The 20,000-nt window shown below is 42.5% G+C and overlaps 1 protein-coding gene across 3 annotated transcripts in view; it reads right to left on the minus strand.

The window, feature by feature from the left end:
- The window catches only part of LOC147011019 (uncharacterized), a 192,033-nt gene that overhangs the window by 161,747 nt on the left and 10,286 nt on the right, over positions 1-20,000 (minus strand). For all 3 annotated transcript variants that reach the window (XM_085859131.1, XM_085859129.1, XM_085859128.1), the window contains exon 2: positions 13,111-13,154. In XM_085859131.1, coding sequence (XP_085715257.1) covers positions 13,111-13,135 — 25 coding nt within the window. In that variant the 5' untranslated portion in view covers positions 13,136-13,154. The remainder of the gene's footprint in view (positions 1-13,110; positions 13,155-20,000) is intronic.

Genomic DNA, 20,000 nt, shown 5'->3' on the forward strand with positions numbered 1-20,000 from the left:
ACGGCAGAGGGTGGAGTCGTCGGCAAAGAGAAATAGAGGATTTTCCAGAGAGTCGGAGAGATCATTGATGAAAACCAGAAAAAGAACAGGGCCCAGAACGCTACCTTGAGGAACTCCAGCCTGCACAGGAAGAGGGGATGAAAGAACTCCATTTAGGGCCACACGTTGACTGTGACGAGAGGAAGTCTGCGAGCCATGAGTGGAGATGGCCTTGAATACCATGGGAAGAGAGTTTGGTGAATAGTGCAGGGTGCCAGACTGTGTCAAAAGCACGTGATATGTCCAGGGATACGGCTCAGATTTCCTGACTGGCATTGAGGACCTCCATCCATTGATAGGAGAGCAGAAGCAGCATATCCAGGGTAGAGTGACCTGGTCTGAAACCAAATTGATGATCGGAAATCAACCCATTGGAGAAGAGGAAGGATTTCATGGCTGAAGCGATGATGGATTCCATAACCTTGCTAATGATTGGGAGAAGGCTGATTGGTCTGTCGTTACAGGGATCTGTTTTTGCACCTTTTTTATGCAGGGCAGTGATGTTAGCAGATTTCCAAGCAGATGGCAGATGACCTTGGGCAAATGAGAGGGTGAATAGAACAGAGAGAGGGTGAGCAAGAGCAGAAGAGCAGGCTTTGAGGACACGTGGGCTGATGCCGTCTGGACCGGTTGCAGAATCTGACTCGAGGTTTGAAAGCAAGTTCTCCACCTTGTCAGGAGAAAAGGACACAGAGTCCAGGGACAGTTGGGTGCGACTGGGTAAAGTGGGTAGAGAAAGTGATGGGTTTAGGACACAAGAATTAGCTGCAAACACCGAGTTTAGACATTCAGCTTTATCACGTGCGATATCAGCAGTGCGGCCATTTGAGGTCAGGGAGGGGATGGAGGGGGAACATACACCAGAAACAAATTTGATTAAACGCCACCAGGATTTTGAGGAGGGAGAGAGGTTTGAGAGTTCAGACTTGAGATGAGAAAGATGTTGTTTTCTGGCTCTCCTGAGGGTGGATACACACTTGTTCCGAGCTTTGTGGAAGGAACTGAGATTGCCCTCAGTTGGGTTTGCTTTCCATGAGGCAAAGGCAAGTTGTTTCAGGACAACTGCCTCGCCACAAGCTTCAGTGAACCAAGGGCGGAGGAAGGGTAGGACAACTGAACACGAGAGGGGATAAATCTGTGCATGAGGGAGAGCAAGTTTCTTTGAAAGAATTCCCAGGATGAGTTGATGTTTGAGAAAGTAGTGATAGGAGACCAATCTGTAAGTTTGATGGCTGCTAGGAGACCCTGCCAGTCGGCTTGAGTGAAATGCCATACTCGACGGCGGTGAGGTGGTTCTCTGATAACAGCCAGAGAGATGTCCACTTTGACAAGGTCGTGGTCAGAAGAACCGATTGGAGCGAAGGAAGAGCAGCAGATATTGTCAGGGAAATTTGTCAAAATCAGATCCAGAAGAGATGGAGTACCATTGGTTGAGATCCGGGTCGGGAAGTTGACCGATTGAGTCAGTCCCAATGAGTCGCAGAAAGCTTTTTCTGAGGTGCCATGGCAGGTGAGAGAGGTACCCACACCTAGCCAACTGGCATGATGACAATTGAAGTCATCACATAAGAGGAAGAGAGAGTTTGGATGAGAAGATAGAAGATGGTCCATGTTTTCGGATAGTGAGGTGTAGATGGAGTCATCACTGTTCGGTGGACGGTACAGTACACATATAAACATGAGGTGGGAGTGGAGGGAAGCCGAAGCCAGAGGTATTCCTAGGGGTGTGGGGGAGTGAAAACAGTGCATGGAGAGTGAGGAATAGAGTCTTTGATGAAGAGAGCAACACCTCCACCAGGACGAGGCTCAGGTCTGTCATACCAGAGGAGGGAGTAACCAGGGAGAGATACTTGGGAGTCAGACACGTCTTGGGAGAGGAAAGTTTCTGTTAGGCAGATAATGTCTGGTTTGTCAGTGGCAACCTGTATGGAAAGATCTGAAAGGTTTGAGCGAAGGCCCCGGATATTTGAGGTCCACACTTTTAATGAAGAGGCAGGGGAGGAGGCTTTGGGTGCAGGGGGTGGAGGGGGAGGGGGAGGGTAGGACAAGGGACGAGGGGGGGGAGGTAAGGACCCTTGTTGAAAGAGTGGGGGGTATTGCAGAATAGCTAGGCGAGGGGGCCGAATGAGGAGGAGAAAAGGCTCTGTGGTGCTGGGGGAGAGGGGGGACGAGAGACAAGGAAGAGGGCAGTGGAGGATTTGAGGAGGTGGAGTGAAGAGATGGAGGTGAGAGGGCAGTGGAGGGAGGCAGCTTGGTGGATGAGAGGGGGGGGGAACTTTGAGAAGGATGAGTGAGGGGGATGAAAGCTGGCAGAAGGGTGAGGGGGGAATTTTTGAAAGAGGTGAGAGGGAGGCTTGGAGGGAGAAGAGTGGGATGGTTGCTTTGAGAGTGAGAGTGAGGGGTGATGGGGGTGAGTTGGCACTGAAGTTGGAAAAAAAGAATGGTTGATGGAAAGCGAGCATCCATGGCAAACTGTGGTTTTTAAAAGTTTTAGGTCAGAGATGCGATTTAACACAATTCTTGATGGATGCAATGAAGGTGAATTCAGAGAATGGAGAGAAGAAGCGCTGTAATCGTTGGATTTTTTAGGCAAGGAATGAAGGAGAGCTCGAAATGAGAGCAGTCTGTTAAAATAGCAGAAGAGTAGTGCATTATGAAACAGTAAAGAGTACCACATGTGTGAGAGAAGAAGATGAAGCATTATAAGATAGTTTTTGTTGTTAATATTAATGTTTGAGAGAGTTCAACAGATTAGGTCATGGAAGTGTAGAAAAAAAAAATCGAGGAAGAAGATGAGGAGGAAGATAAGAGGAAGAAGAAGAAGCAGAATCGGGAGAAGGTTCGCGTGTTGTTGTTGGGTATTTTTTTTTTTTTTGAGATAAGAAAGATTAGTTGGGAGAATGGGGGATGTTAGGAAAGTGGGGAGGATGAAAATTGAGGGTAATGGGGAGGATAGAAATTGAAGGTAATGGGGAGAAAAAAACAAAAAAACAAACAAACAAAAAAAACGATCGAACAACGAGTGGAACCGGTAAGCCTCAAGCCTCGGCCAAGGCCTAGGCCTCAAACACCCGGTAAGAACGTCGACAAAAATACTCACAAAATAGCACGATTTTTGAAACAAAACCGAACTAGGAACACAGTAACATGTAGGTGAGAAAATTAAACAGTTAAAATGGGACAAATAACGACCGGAAACTTAACTTTGAGAACGTCAGCAGAGAGCCCCGAAGGAGACCTCTAGTTGCTCCAAACCCGGAACCGGAAGTCCGAAGTTCACCCCACCTTCTATTAATTCAACAGCTGAGAGGGATTTGAACTCAGGACCCTTTGATCCAAAGCCCACCACCCGAACCATTAAGCCAACACCAGGCATAACAAACAAGATGTATATAACACGATACTCGCAAAATCCTTGACCTTTGACATGAAAAAACGATAGGCTTCAGGCTTTTGATTGGTGAAGCAATCCAGTGACCGACCCAATATTTTCAAATTTCAAGTCAATCATGTGAAAATTGATGATTTTATGTGACCATGACCTTTGGACCTTTTGACCCCAAAAACAATGGGCTTGTAGCTTTTGACTGGCTCTACCTCGTGGTTGAGTTTCGTGAAGATCGGTGCAGAATTGCGACCTATAGGCGATTGACAAACAGACAGAGCGATAACAAACTCGACCAACCAATATACTTACGAATCTTCCAATTCCGCAAGTAACAAACAAACTTACTCTTAAATTTGGACAACAATGTGAATATTTGATACACATGGTGAACAAAGGTCACGAGATCGACTCACTTGTTATAATCATTTGGACGAGAGATCAAACGAGTGGATGAAGGATGAAAAATGCAGCGGATTAAAGCAGAAGCATACATTATCAATACAGAATCCGTTTACATTTTTCTCACAGAAATAAATTTCCTTAACCGCTGATGATGCAATCTGTTGCTCCAGGAACTTCTCCGATTGTAAGATTTTCTCAAAAACCAATGCTACACATCACCATTTTAAATTACACGTGTAATAAATGACTGACAAAACTAGAGCACACAGGAGTACACACAACTCAATCAAAACAAAGTAGTTTCACAAGACGAGTTGGAAGGTTTAGGTTCGAACACTCAAACTCGTGAATTTTAGTGCATGCCACACATAAATAGGAGTTGCAACAATTCTGGGGGAGACACGGTTGTAATGCAGATGCACGGCCCCCTATAAGTTTGGGCAAGAGTTTGGAATTTTCTCAGGGTGCTGGCAATAATGTACACCTACTATTTGTCGAAAGCTGCTGTGGGATCTTCAGCGTCAAATGACTAATGCTAACGGAGGGGATTGCTCAGTTGAACGTCCGTCTGAAGGATGGCATGCCCAACACAACACCCAGCCGATGAAGCACAGATCGGAGAGTTTTTATAGTCGAGATTGTTGGCTCTAAGGTAAGTGCACTACCTCTTCAAAATTGTGTCTGGCTGCAGAGAAATTGGAGTACCATTATAGTGATGTTTGGTGTTGGCTTAATGGTTAGGGTGGTGGGCTTGGGGTCCTAGGATCCTGTATTCAAATCCCACTTGGCTGTTGAATAAATACCAGGTGGGGTTGACTCTGCTTGTCATCATTCCGAGGTCGGCAAATGAGTACCAGCTTGCTGGTATCCTGTGTTGGAGTGGCGACCCATCCAAGATTATACCCAATATCCAAGGAGACTGCTAAGGCAGCACCAATGCTCGACACAGAGTTTGGTCCCAATGGATGGATGGATTATACTGATTACAAAATTTGTTTTGCTGCACATCAAGTGATTTGTTACTTTTATTGCATTTGCTATACTGTACTTTATAAAATTTGAGAAGCCTCAATGGTGTATTGCTTCCACATTACTTAGCAGGATTTTGGAATCATTAATCACAGGGTGACTTCCCCCCCCCCACCTCGCCCCTGCATTTTCAGGATTTGAAAACGTTTCGTATGCTACTTGTCCAAGTTTCTAAAAAAAAGAACGTTTATATTTTGGTACAACCGTCATGGCTCTCAAAATTTGCCCTTTTACGTTCATGCTGGTCACACAAACTATTGGCAAATTCCAGGGGCAAATCCAACAGCGGACAAGCTCTTGCTGAACCCGGCAAAATTGTTTCTGGTGAGCGTCGACACCAGAGGGTCTCAAGATAGTGAAAAGATCCCTTGCTTGCAACAATGTTAAATTTCACGAAACATCGCAATAACACCATTTCTTCTTCTTTATAATAACCAAATGTTCATTATAATCAATACCAAGTTCCTTCTCTTCCAAAACAACTTAGCCATTCCTCCAAAGTTTTTTGTTTTTGTTGGTCGGCAGGGGGGGGAGGGGGGTATTGTCACGGGAAGCACAAAATACATCCCGTTTCATGTAAAAATCGCAACCACACCATTTACTTGCCCCCTACAAATCAAGGTGGTCGTGAAGAAATGCCTAGTTGCATTCTGCAGTGCTGCTCTTCTCAGTTTCTGCTCTTTTGAGCTCTCTCCATGTGTTATACAGTTAGAACGACAATGGTAATCAGTGGAACGCATACCTCCGCTCAGCCGAATGATCAACCTAACGTATCCACTGATTTGGCCATTTTTCATCCGGACCTTAACCAGAATCTATTCGGCTTGTTCTCGTCACCTAACCCTAACTTAGCCATCAAGTTTTGTCATAATCCATCTACAATGTTTTGAGATATTGTGCTATACAGGATATTGCCTTTGACTCTATCTCTTGATGGTGAAGAATCACATAAAACGTTAACAGATCCGGATCTTCACCGAATCAAATCAATTCTTCCTGGTCACACACCCACCCCATCCACCCATTTTCATCCGAATCCGTCCACAACTTTTTTGAGATATCCTGCTCACAGACAAACACACAGGGGTGAAAACATCACCTCCGTCCACCTTCGGTGGGGGAGGTAAATATATGGTGAACCTCCACCGAAGGTGGATTTCTGTTTCTGTGGATCATGCGCGATGAAATCTTGCACCAAACGCTGCTTGATGGATAAGTAAGTAAATAGTTTATTGTGTGACCAATGAGGATCAGACCATTTCATGAAGTTAAGATTGGCCAAGCAAGACGTCTTTCGTAGCAACCATCTTCCAAAGAACAGCGTGAGTAAGATTTATATATTTATTTTTAAAACAGAATCTATCCATTACATATATAACTAGAAGGGCACGAGGTAGAGCGCATACGTCTGCCCCGCAATGTCTGATCCAAGAGAACATATCGGGCCCAATATATTTTTGAAATATCATGCTGTACAGTACTGTATTGTTTTTGGCCCTATCTCTCAATGGTGAAGAATCACTTAAAAAATTAAATAATTCGCGTCCAGATCTTCACCTAAATTGAATCAATTCTTCCTTGTCACACACCCAACTTGTCCACCAAGTTTCATCCGAATCCGTTCACAACTTTTTAGGATATCGTGCTATATATCATTTTTGGCCCAATCTTCTCAATGGTGAAGAATCACTTTAAAATAAATTCTAGGAGTCGGATCCAGATCCGGATCTTCACCAAAATCGAAGCAGTTCGTCCTCGTCACACACCTAACCTGTCCAGAAAATTTAATCCTGATCCGTCCACAACTTTTTGCGATATCCTGCACACAAACAAACAGAAAGAATGGGGGTGAAAACATAACCTCCTTCACCTTCGGTGGTGGAGGTAAAAAAATGGCTGAAATTTAACACCCACTTCCCCCTCCAATTTGAATGCCACAAATAATGTCCCTCATTTCCTTTCCCTTCTCTCCCATCTCCTCTAAACCTCCTCTCTTCTCCCTACTCCGCCTGCACTCCACCACCATTTTTTTTTTCAATTTTTCACCCTTTCACTTGCATTTCCTTCCAAGTTACACTTAATCTTCCCCACCACGACCCGTGCATACATAATAAAGACATACCCATAAAGGCTTTATTAAACGACGCCAAGAGTGAGACATCCTGTGAAGCTTTTGTTGCAAAACAGTATATTGGAATCCGTACACGTTCCAGATAGACGCCGTTTCAGGGACCGTAAAATGACACGTTTGCTCAGCGAAGACGGCAAAGGAAAGCGTGCAAATACAGGGAGTGGTGCTGTGTGACGATGGATATTTCCAACCACAACGCAAAACATGCCAAAGGGAAAAAGACGGGGCGGAAGTGGTTTACAACGTCAGCGGGAGCGGCAAATAATGAACCCTTTCAAATGTCGCGTCAAATTGCTGAATGCCCCACTGTAATGCGACAAATGTCGGGCAACAAACAGCCCGTTGGCGACGACCTTCCACGAGTTACGGTTAAACCACGGGATGGATTTAAACACCGATGCCATTTTAAATCGGTTTGCTCATTAACGCACGTTTCATTCTGAAATCGTGGATTTCTCACCCTTGGTATGAAAGCATTTATGAACCAAGAGGTCTTTATTTAGAAATAAACTGGAGCATGAAAGGTGACATTTCTGTCATTGACAAACAGAGTGGGTTTTGAGGTCGAGTCGTCCCACAAGCATGGGAGGTAATCCAAAAGGACAAGCAATTTTGATGGATTAGGCCTGATTCGTTTCAGATTTGAGCCAGTGCACACTTAAAAGTTCAATGAAGAGATAAATATAAGCTGCGAGAGCAACATTTACGAAAAGCAAAGACAATCGCGGCTGTAAATGCCTTCAAAGTAATTATGAGGAACGTGCAACACTGCCACCTCGTGGCAAGAAGTAGGTGAAATACAAAGGTTTCAAAACCATTGATGACGTGAAAACTGACCAGGCAAACAAATTCATTCTGTGGACAGCTCGTTATAGTACAAAGAGGTTATATCAAGATTCTTTGAAAGAAAACATAAAGAATGTGCATAATAAAAAGATGACCTCTCCAAGCCGCCCTTCTGCGCTCAGAATTCCACCCACGTGAATATGCAGAGAACTGCTTTACAATGATGGAATAAAATCAAATGTACACCTAGAACGGGACTCGGGAAAGCAGATACTACCTCTCGGCTTAACAGCTTACGTTTTGTATCCCACCGATAGGCCTGATCTGTATATGAACTTGAACCAGAAATCTAATCAATTTGTCCTGGTCACATACCCATCCTGTCAATCAAATTTCCTTCTAACCCATCCATAACTTTCTGAGATGATCATGCTCTGTGTGTCTCTATCTCTCATGAAGAATCACTTCAAATTTTAGGAAATGGATCTTCACCAAAATCTAATCAATTCGTCCTAATCAGACACCTAACCTCCACCAAATTTCCTTCTAATCCATCCATAACTTTTTAAGATATCTTGCAGACAAATGGAAAAACATACAGACAGAAAGACAGACCGGGGCGAAAACATAACATCCATCGTCCACCCTCGGTGACGGAGGTAATGAAAGGTACACCACAGATCGCCATGAACCCGACACAGCAACTTCATAAACTACACGTGCCCACATTGAGATCAACACAAAACTTGTTTCAAACAACGAAGAACATTGTGCGGAACACCATTAACAGACTGCTAACTGTGGTGTGTATGTGAATATCAAATTACAGCAAGAGGTGATAGCACACCTCAGCATTACACACAGACCGACATCCTCACCGCAGAAGACGGTGTACACACCCTCACAACACCAAAACCACATCACGTAACATTAGCCTGTTGTAAGCCCAGACAGATGTGAGACCGATTAAATTTTCGCCATTTATGAAGTTTCAGGCCCAGATGAAAATGCATTTCATCACCACTGGCAGGTCAGTGTGAGCAATGCATGGAGAAGATGATGATCATCCGGTTGGCTTCACACATTGGGATCCCGAGTTGAAAACCCCAGCCGTGCCAAAATAACACCAGATGGGTCGACTCGGCCTGTCATTTCTTTGGAGGTCGGCAAAATGAGGAGCAGCTTATTGTGGGTAAGAGATCAACAACGGTCGATCTTGGGTATAGCAGTTGCGCACCCTCCCTACCCAAATGGGAGAGGCCAGTGAAAGATGAGCCTTTGGGTCGCATGAGACTTCGGTCGACATCACCACACCTTATCTTAAAGAAGAAAAATGTTTACAGACCGTTAACAAAATAAATGCTGTAATTTATAACACCATTTTGCGTGTTTGCAAACATTTTGCTTCTTGAATGCAACCTTGCCAACCCATACCCCTCACTGCACTTTATGACCTACAAGCACGGGTACCCGGCGTTGCCCGCTGCTGTTCAGACCCTGTTGGCATTTTGAAGAAATCAAATTTTGTTTGTTTTTCTATTTTTTGTTTGTGTTTTTTTGTGGGGGCCGAAAACACCTCCATGCACACACTTAGGAATTTGGTCAGGTACCGTTTAATATTACCTTTCAGGTCGCTACAAAGACGAAGACACGAGAAAGCAATTAAAACAAATAAATAAATCATCAACTTTTGAAATTTTGTTTTCAATTTTTTTTTGTCTAAAACACTCCCTGGAACTCACTGATGATCCTCTGAAAGTTTGAATATCTGTTTAGCCATCTCTGAGAAAAATGGCGACGCACAGAGAAAGACAGACAGACAGACGAAGACAAAATGTTCTCGCTATTTCAAGCACAAATGAGCAGTTCGCAGAGGTGGCAAAAGATGATAAAAAAAAACAAAACATGAATGTGGTTGATCAGTCATAGATAAAAACAAGGTGCTGATGTTTCGAACTTAACCAGTTGTCAAAGCAAGCGAGAGAAAGAGAGAAAGAGAGAAAGAGAGAAAGAGAGAAAGAGAGAAAGAGAGAAAGAGAGAAAGAGAGAAAGAGAGAAAGAGACAAACATCTCTCTGAAAGTATGGCTATAATAATCTCCGATGATTTCTTGTGAGATCTCATCTCAGAACTCACGACGGTATATTTTTAAGGGGAAGTAACAGCACCAATTAGAACACACCATTTCACAGAAACAAGTAAAGGTACTCCAGAATCACCGCAACAACATTACGGTGCTCCTGCACATCACATCACATCACATCACATGTTGCAGTTGTGAACCATAATAGTTCTGCCGACATTTAATACAATGTGATAAGCCACATTAATACAATGTGATAAGCCACGTCGTGCCGACACCATCTGATCTCAGAGGTGCGATGGCACATTTATCCTCTACTAATTGTTTGTGCAGTGTACGCTAACTGAATCAATCGTTTTATGGGTGAAAGAGCGAGGACGTTTGGCATTGCTGCCAGCGACTTCGAACTGCCAAGCTTGCTCTGCGATAATGCTCATTGAGATCATTGCTCATTGTACAAAGCAAAGCTCGACCTCAATCAATGGCAACATTTGTAATTGGTAGCGTGTATGGGGTGCGCAAATTTTAGCTATACGATGCCGTACATGTGGGGATCGTACACATGGATTGTTGGATAGCCAAACGGTGATGGACCAAATTAATGGGGTGCACCACTTTGAGATCAGGATTATTTAATTTTGTGCACTGGCATGATGGTGTGGGAATTATTGAAACACATCGACTTGACGGATCCGCTGGTTCTTGTTCTTTATAAACCAGGATTCTACTTGCACTTGCAACAAATGAGAACAAATCGGAAGCTCTACCATGATAGCATCAGAAAAGGCAACAAAGTATGAACAAAAGCCTTACAGAAGAGTAAAAATAGCACAGCAAAGCGGGCGTAACCCCTCAGCCCCTTGACGGAAACCAATTTCAAGATGGTGGCCATATTGAAAAATCGCAGCACGCCCATTTTCGAAAGGCACCTTCCTCTACTCAACCCCAACACACCCAGCTAAAATGGATTTAATCGGACAAGGCGTTCTCCTTGAAAATGACAGAAACCAATTTCAAGATGGCTGCCATGGCGGCCAGAGTGAAAATCGCAGCATGCCCATTTTGGAAAGGAACCTTCCTCTACTCAACCCCATTATACTTCGCCAGAATAAAATCAATGTGTGAAACCGTTCTCAAGTTATTGTCCGGAAACCAAATTCAAGATGGATGCTCTAGCCGCAATATTGGATATCGGATTGCGCTGAATATCGAAAGGAACCTTCCTCTAAACACCCCCATTATATCACACAAAAATGAAATCAACAAGTCAAGCCGTTCTCAAGTTATTGACCGGAAACCAAATTCAAGATGGCTGCCCCAGCCGCCATATTGGATATCGCATCGCACTGATTATCGAAAGGAACCTTCCTCTACCCAGCCCCAACACACACTGCAAAAATGGATTTAATCGGACAAGGCGTTCTCGAAATCGATGGAAACCAATTTTAAGATGGCTGTCATGGAGGCCACATTGAAAATTGCAGCGCGCCCATTTTCGAAAGGAACCTTCCTCTACTCAACCCCAACATACCCTGCAAAAATGGATTTAATCGGACAAGGCGTTCTCCTCGAAATTGACGGAAACCAAAAGATGACAGACGCCTGGACACCCACCAAATTCAAGATGGCTGCTCCAGCCGCCATATTAGATATCGCATTGTGCCGTATATCAAAAGGAACCTTCCTCTAACCACCCCCATTATACCCCCATGAAAATAAAATCAATCTGTCAAGCCGTTCTCAAGTTATTGTCTGGAAACCAAATTCAAGATGGCTGCCCTAGCCACCATATTGGATATCGCATCGCACTGATTATCGAAAGGAACCTTCCTCTACCCAGCCCCAACACACTGCAAAAATGGATTTAATCGGACAAGGCGTTCTCCTCGAAATTGACGGAAACCAAAAGATGACAGACGCCCGGACGCCCACCAAATTCAAGATGGCTGCTCCAGCCGCCATATTGGATATCGCATTGTGCCGTATATCAAAACGAACCTTCCTCTAACCACCCCCATGAAAATAAAATCAATCTGTCAAGCCGTTCTCAAGTTATTGTCCGGAAACCAAATTCAAGATGGCTGCCCTAGTCGCCATATTGGATATCGCATCGCACTGATTATCGAAAGGAACCTTCCTCTACCCAGCCCCAACACACACTGCAAAAATGGATTTAATCGGACAAGGCGTTCTCCTCGAAATTGACGGAAACCAAAAGATGACAGACGCCCGGACGCCCACCAAATTCAAGATGGCTGCTCCAGCCGCCATATTGGATATCGCATTGTGCCGTATACCAAAAGGAACCTTCCTCTAACCACCCCCATGAAAATAAAATCAATCTGTCAAGCCGTTCTCAAGTTATTGTCCGGAAACCAAATTCAAGATGGCTGCCCTAGTCGCCATATTGGATATCGCATCGCACTGATTATCGAAAGGAACCTTCCTCTACCCAGCCCCAACACACACTGCAAAAATGGATTTAATCGGACAAGGCGTTCTCCTCGAAATTGACGGAAACCAAAAGATGACAGACGCCCGGACGCCCACCAAATTCAAGATGGCTGCTCCAGCCGCCATATTGGATATCGCATTGTGCCGTATATCAAAAGGAACCTTCCTCTAACCACCCCCGTGAAAATAAAATCAATCTGTCAAGCCGTTCTCAAGTTATTGTCCGGAAACCAAATTCAAGATGGCTGCCCTAGTCGCCATATTGGATATCGCATCGCACTGATTATCGAAAGGAACCTTCCTCTACCCAGCCCCAACACACACTGCAAAAATGGATTTAATCGGACAAGGCGTTCTCCTCGAAATTGACGGAAACCAAAAGATGACAGACGCCCGGACGCCCACCAAATTCAAGATGGCTGCTCCAGCCGCCATATTGGATATCGCATTGTGCCGTATATCAAAAGGAACCTTCCTCTAACCACCCCCATGAAAATAAAATCAATCTGTCAAGCCGTTCTCAAGTTATTGTCCGGAAACCAAATTCAAGATGGCTGCCCTAGTCGCCATATTGGATATCGCATCGCACTGATTATCGAAAGGAACCTTCCTCTACCCAGCCCCAACACACACTGCAAAAATGGATTTAATCGGACAAGGCGTTCTCCTCGAAATTGACGGAAACCAAAAGTTGACAGCCGTCCGGACGCCCAGACAACGCCTATGACGACAATACCCCTTAGCCAATTCGGGCTGAGGGGTAAAAACCACAACATGATAATCTGAAATCATAGCTTACCTCCTGTGCTGTGATCGTCTGTCATCCTCCGCACTGTCTGCTTCCTGGAGGAGGAAAGAGAGAGAAGAACAAAAGTGACACTAAATATGGGAACGTGAGGACAGAAAAACCAAATATGACCTCAACAAAAATAAATTAAAGAAAAATATAAAAGCATTACAAGTACTGTCAAACCCGGGTTTACATAAGAGTTAATGAAATGAGCGGGGGATGCGTTTCGAACGTCTCCACTTCACACATTATAATTTTGCTTTTTACCCACGATGTTACCCGATTTTTTTGATCGACGACACATATCCAAGTACAAATACACACAGAAATAAATAAATGAAGATAAATCGAACAATTACCATGCATGTTTAAATCAAACTACATCTTCCGGAAGTGGTCAAACATCGCGGTATATTCTTCTTTCTCGCCTTCTTCAATGGACGTCGGCATTTTCATAAGATGGTACGCACCGTAGTCCGAGGCAAACCTAATGACCCGGCAACATCAACGGCCCGTTAACCAGCAGTCATTCGACGAGTAACAACCAATTTCACTTCGAAGGTACCACTGGTGGTGGTCGTATGGCAGCTATCATTTCTTGAAGCGCGACTGTGTCGCTGATGCAGTGCCCCTCTACCAGTACACACACTGGAACTGGTACTCATTTTGCCAACCTCGGAAGGATGGCAGGCGAAGTCAACCCCCTGGTATATTAATTCAGCGGCCAACAGGGCTTGAACTCAGGACCCTAGGATCCCAAGACACAACCCAAACCACTGAGCCAACACCAGGCTCACGAGGTACCATTTTCACAATGCGTCAGAGCCAATCTACTGTGCAGTGCATCGATTTGTGTACAAAGCAACGTAGAGTCGATCCTTCAGCGATTTTTCGATCTCCTGATTTGGTACTTTAGCGTTGTGCAGTATATGCTGGTGTCTTCATCAATCTTGTAAGTTCTGAAAACGTTCGACTTTTAAAAACGACTCAAGTGTGAGTTAAGGCGACGCAAATCAGGTCGTGGTATTAATAATGTTGATGTAAAAAGGGGGAGATGTGAATCAGGGTATGACTGTACAAGTTATATACCCAAGTGACAGGACATCACAGTCTGCAACTCGAAGGACACTTGATAGAGCGCATACCTCCGCCACACAATGGCTGATCCATGAGAACATATCTGGCCCAATACATTTTTTTGAAATATCATGCTATACATTACTACATCGTTTTTGGCCCAATCTCTCAATGGTAAAGAATCACTTTGAAAATTAAATAATTCTCATATCCAGATCCGGATTCAAATCTTCACCAAAATTGAAACAATTCTTCCTACGACACACCCAACATGTCCACCAATTTTCATCCGAATCCATCCACAACTTTGTGAGATATCGTGATATATATATATATATATATATATATATATATATATATATATATATATATATATATATATATATATATATATATATATATATATTTATATATATATATATACATATATATATATACATATATATACATACATATACATACATACATATACATATATATATATATATATATATATATATATATATATATATATATATATACACATATATATACACATATATATATACACACACTTAGTTTTTGGCCCGATCTCCCAATCGTGAAGAATCACTCAAAAAATTATAGTAGTCAGATCCGGATCCGGATCTTCACCAAAATCTCATCAGTTCGTCCTTGTCACAGACCCAACCTGTCCACAAAATTTCATCTGGATCCGTCCACCACTTTTTTTAGATATCCTGCACACAGACAAACAGACAAAGGGGTGAAAACATCACCTCCTTCACCTTCGGTGGCAGAGGTAATAAAATGGCACTCATTCGAAACAAAATCGAGCAAAAGAGCAGCAGAATGCATGCTACATTGTTTAGTTGGAAAATTTCAACAGTCAAACAAACGAAAATGCATAGATGCACACGGGGCGTTCAAAATCATCTACAGTCTGTACAGGATACTTCCAATAGCATCTGTCAAGCAGCAATAAGGCCAACATTGAAAAATAAAATAAATAAAATAAATTGGCCTCACATCAGGCATGGTTAAGTTTGTGCTGACATGACAAACCGCATGATGCCAACCTTGAATCATTAGTTGTTTACATTCTGAATACCATCTCATGCATGTCTTACGGTGTATCCCAACTGTGGCTGTATTGGCTTTTACAACAACAAGCTCAAATGAGCTAAGATCCTCATCCTCTTCATGATGACGTCATAAAACGGATATGACGTCATTGTGATGCATCAGGTTTGCGATAAATTATCTGTGCTAATGCCCGGCTTGATTCCCGCAAACAAAATTCAAACAGCTTGCCTAGTTTCGGAGATAATGGGATAGGCGATTTCCATTAGCGGCGATATTATGACGTCAACTTTTTTTATAGGAAGAATTTCCAAAATCGGAGATGGTTACTGCCTGCGCGTGGGCTTTCTGCATATACATGGCAAGTTTCACGAAGATCCGATGAAAACTCTGGGTTGTGAAACAAAAAATGTCAAAAATAGGAATGACGTCATTAAAATGTCAAAAAATAGGAATCACGTCACAAAAATTGATATGACGTCATAGTGATGCATCATATGTGCGGTAATTCATCTCTGCTAATGTCCTGTTCAATTCCCGCAAACAGAATTGAAAAAGCTTGCCTAGTTTTGGAGATAATGTTTTAGGCGATTCCCATTAGCGGAGATATTTTGACATAACTTTTTTTCTAGGAGTAATTTTCAAAATTGGAGATGGTTACTGTCTACGCAGGGTAATTTTACATATATATGCCAAGTATCAGGAAGTTTCGATGAAAAATGTGGGCTGTGAAACAACAAGTTTCACGAAGATCCGATGAAAACTGTAGGTTGTGAAACAACGAGAAAGAATTTCCAAAATCGGAGATGGTTACTGCCTGCGCGTGGGCTTTCTGCATATACATGGCAAGTTTCAGGAAGATACGATGAAAACTCTGGGTAGTGAAACAAAAATGTCAATAAATAGGAATGACGTCATAAAAATTGATATGACGTCATAGTGATGTATCATATGTGCGATAATTAATCTCTGCTAACGCCCTGTTCGATTCCCGCAAACAGAATTCAAAAAGCTTGCCTAGTTTCGGAGATAATTTTTTAGGCGATTTCCATTAGCGGAGATATTTTGATGTCATAACTTTTTTTTCTCAGAGGAATGTTCAAAATCGGAGATGGTTACTGTCTGCGCAGGGTATTTTTACATATACATGCCAAGTTTCAGGAAGTTTCGATGAAAACTGTAGGCTGTGAAACAAAAAAGTCCACAAGAACAACAACGTGAGTAAGACTTGGAGATCCTCCACGAGGATCTAAAACCTCAGGATTGCCTTATCCTACCAAGTTCCATAATGTTCCTTTCATGAAAATGTGCCATTTCATGTATCTACATTTTCTATGATGAACCAACTGCCACAACAAAGCCATCGCGACAACTTCCAAGCTTTCATATATCCATCTATTGTTAAACGAAGAAAGTTTTGTAAGCAACATAATATATTAAAGCTGATATTTATGAACCAGGTTTTGGCAAGCTCCTCAGTGCAATCTCTGCATGCATAGCTCGAAAGTGGGGTTTCTTTTGATTTTCATTTGTATGTGAGTTATCAAGGCCATAAGGATGCAATTTATGACCATTTTCAGGATAAATCCAGATCTCCTTTTCATTCTCTTTTTTTTAACATGAAGTCAATGAAAACTTCTCAAGATCAGGAATGTTTTGGGTGTGCATTAGATTGCCAACAAAGGTGTTACAAATACACCTGTGTGAACCATCGTTTTATTAAAACATGCCACGACTTGGTTGGCAGAATGACTGATGTCATAATATGTTCCTGTGAAATGTTGTCCAACACGAAAACAAGATTAAAAAATGCATTTTAAGACCAAAACCAAATGCTTAAAGTCAGATCAACAAGCATTCAAAAAAGGGTGGGAGAGGGGTGTGACAGTGTTTGGAAGAGGTATTGTACTTGCCTTTGAAATGTCTATCCTGTGTTACATTATCAGACGAACAATAAACTATTGGATTCATGGTGGCTCACAAGTGTGTTGTATCACAGTGTGCGCCGTCTCGCAGATGGATATTAAGCTGGGAACCTATTTGCTAGCATTAGGTGGTGGATGTAAAAGATCCCACGGTGTATTTCATATAGTTGGTGAATTATCGCCGATATCATGAACAAATTTCACATTCCTGCCCTAACCAGCAGAAAGCATTGAAGATACGGCACATCATACATTAGCAGCTATCCTCTCCTGCACGTCATACATCAACTTGACTCGGTGGCGTAATGGTTAGAACATCGCTATGAATCTGAGAGGTTGGCAATTCGAACCCTGACTTCGGTTGAGTCATACTTAGCCTTTAAAAAGGGAATGTGCTGCTTCCTTGCTTTACACTCAACATTTAAACAGGATAAACATGGACAAATCACCATAGGTTGGCAACCATTGCACATGCTTGATGGGCCTTATGGCCTCCTCTCGTCATGTTCATGAAAGGAAAAAAAAAATCAGTTTCTAGCGATAAATAGCAAAGAACTGCCAAAATATGCACATCCAACAGTCATTGCACCATAACAGATAATTATTAACTTAATAAGCATTATTGACACAAGCTTTTACACTTCTTCTTCCTTTGTATGCAGCGCAAGGCTGCGGGGTAGCATCATTGTCTGAGGGCATGGCTGTGCCGCTGAGGCAGAGGAAATCATCCAGCATGAGAGAGACTAATAATCAGTAGTCTCCCTCAAGGAATGCTATTCATTCTTGGCCTTGGTAGAACATGGTTGGCAGTGTTTTAAACCTTCGCAGAAGTTGTTCTTTCAGCTTGATCAATCAATCTTGGCCAAAGCCCTTTTTCATTTAGAAGCAGAATTTCAAAGCACTTTGCAAATAATGAAGATTGGAAAAAAAAAATTAATAGGAGAGATTTAAAAACCATAATTGAGGTTGAGCAGGTTGTAAATGGTGGTGAGTTTCACATCTGGGGATTACATCTGAAGAACGCTCTATCAAGGTGTGATTCAGTTCAAAATGCAAGAAGAAACCAATGATCTGGTTTTGTTTTTGTGTTTTGGCTTTAAAAAGGTTATCAACAACATTTCAAGATCGATCCATTTGCGTTCTGGGAGCCAATGAAGCATTTTCAGGATTGGAGCGACGTGCTCCAATGTACGAGCCGAGCAGCTTTACTTTGAACATGTTGTAAGGGCTTGAGAGAAGAGGCAGGCAAGCGTGCGCACGAGCTGCAGCAATCAGAGTGCGGTGATGTGAGAGTGTGGACCATAGAAGGCAGCACATCCTCAAGTTCAATGGAGAGGAGTATCTGATGCCATCAGTGTAGCAATGAAAGCAGACATTGAAATTTTGTAAACTTGTACCAAGTGGATAAAAATTTATGATGAAAACAAAAGCTGGGCAAGTAACAGAACCCTGGAGAATGACGATAGTTGGACAAAGTAGGTCTGAGGAACAGCAAGTAATGTTTGTAGTTGATATATAATCCGTATGATTCTATATGATAAGATTTCAACCATTTAAAAGCAAGTCTCCAGTTTATAAAAATAAATAAATAAATAAAGGACTGAAGATAGTCAAGTAATACTTCATTGTAAACTGTGTCAAAACCAGCCGGTAGATTCAGAAGAGCAATACAGCTGATCATTGGTCCGCTGAGTACAAAATGCGATTCGTGAGCTTCATCTTGAAAATATTCTGGGATCTTGAAAATAAAAAGTAAAATAGAAAACAGGAAAGCAATAATCAAAATCCTGTGTGTCCAGAGAAAGTTTCTTCAAGATGGGAATCGTTGCAACACATTTTATCAATGCAACTGTCGATGATACAACGGGCCAATTGGTTAGATGTGTTTTCAGTTAATTAGTGAAAAGTGAACTGAAAGTAATGGGACAACCAAATATGACAGAACTGTACGCGTGCACAAAATAAGTTGTTTGTTTTCTTGAAGTTGCCGATGATCGACACGTAAGAATAGATCCAAACCAAAGCATTAGATGGTGTGGAAGATAGTGTAAGATTCAAGGCATGTACTGTACATGCTAAGTGCTTTACGAACATGCTACAACAGCTTAACCTAAAAGAAAGCAAAAAAAAAAAAATTCATAAAAATGCTTCGTTCGTGATCGAGACAGTGGGTGGAAAAGGAGCTCAAACCACTGTTTGAAGGTTTGTCGATGACGAAGAATGAGACAAAGTTGGTGTTGGAGGTGTCATTTTGAATGAATGTACAATCATACAAAGCTTTCAATTTAGCAAGTCACTTGGTGTAAAGATAAGGCTGGAAGGATGGCCTTAAAGGTACACACACTCGATTCCAAGCTTTCAAGCGGGTTTGAATCTCGGTGTAGCTACAAACTGTCCTTCTGGTGTCTCGCAGGCAGGCAGGCCGAGAAATCAATGTGTGTACCATCCTCAGATGGGAATTAAACTGGGAATCTCATCCACCGGCATTAGTTGGTGGAGGGTAAAGATCCCACAGTGTCGTTTTTTTGCATATAGAGTCAAGGCTTGTGGAAGAGATAGTAATGTGAAATGATCAGGATGCAACAGGACAAAATAAACAGTAGAGAGATTGGGGTGGGGGATACCAACAGTGGAGTTGGAGGACAAGATAGAGGGAAACTTGGACAAACAACGGGTGTGGGGAGGAAAGCACATATGCGGTGGACAAGTGATACAGATGTATAATCTGTATATTCTATATGGAGGGTTTGGGGGAGGGGGGTGTGGTTAACGATATTAAAAAATACCATTGTTTTGGATTGTGGATTATCTGAGATGGTGGTGAACAGCCGTCTT

Source organism: Eptatretus burgeri, chromosome 16, assembly GCF_056783735.1.
Source record: "Eptatretus burgeri isolate ZD-2024b chromosome 16, Ebu_testis_v1, whole genome shotgun sequence".
In the NCBI taxonomy this organism is placed as follows: domain Eukaryota; kingdom Metazoa; phylum Chordata; class Myxini; order Myxiniformes; family Myxinidae; genus Eptatretus; species Eptatretus burgeri.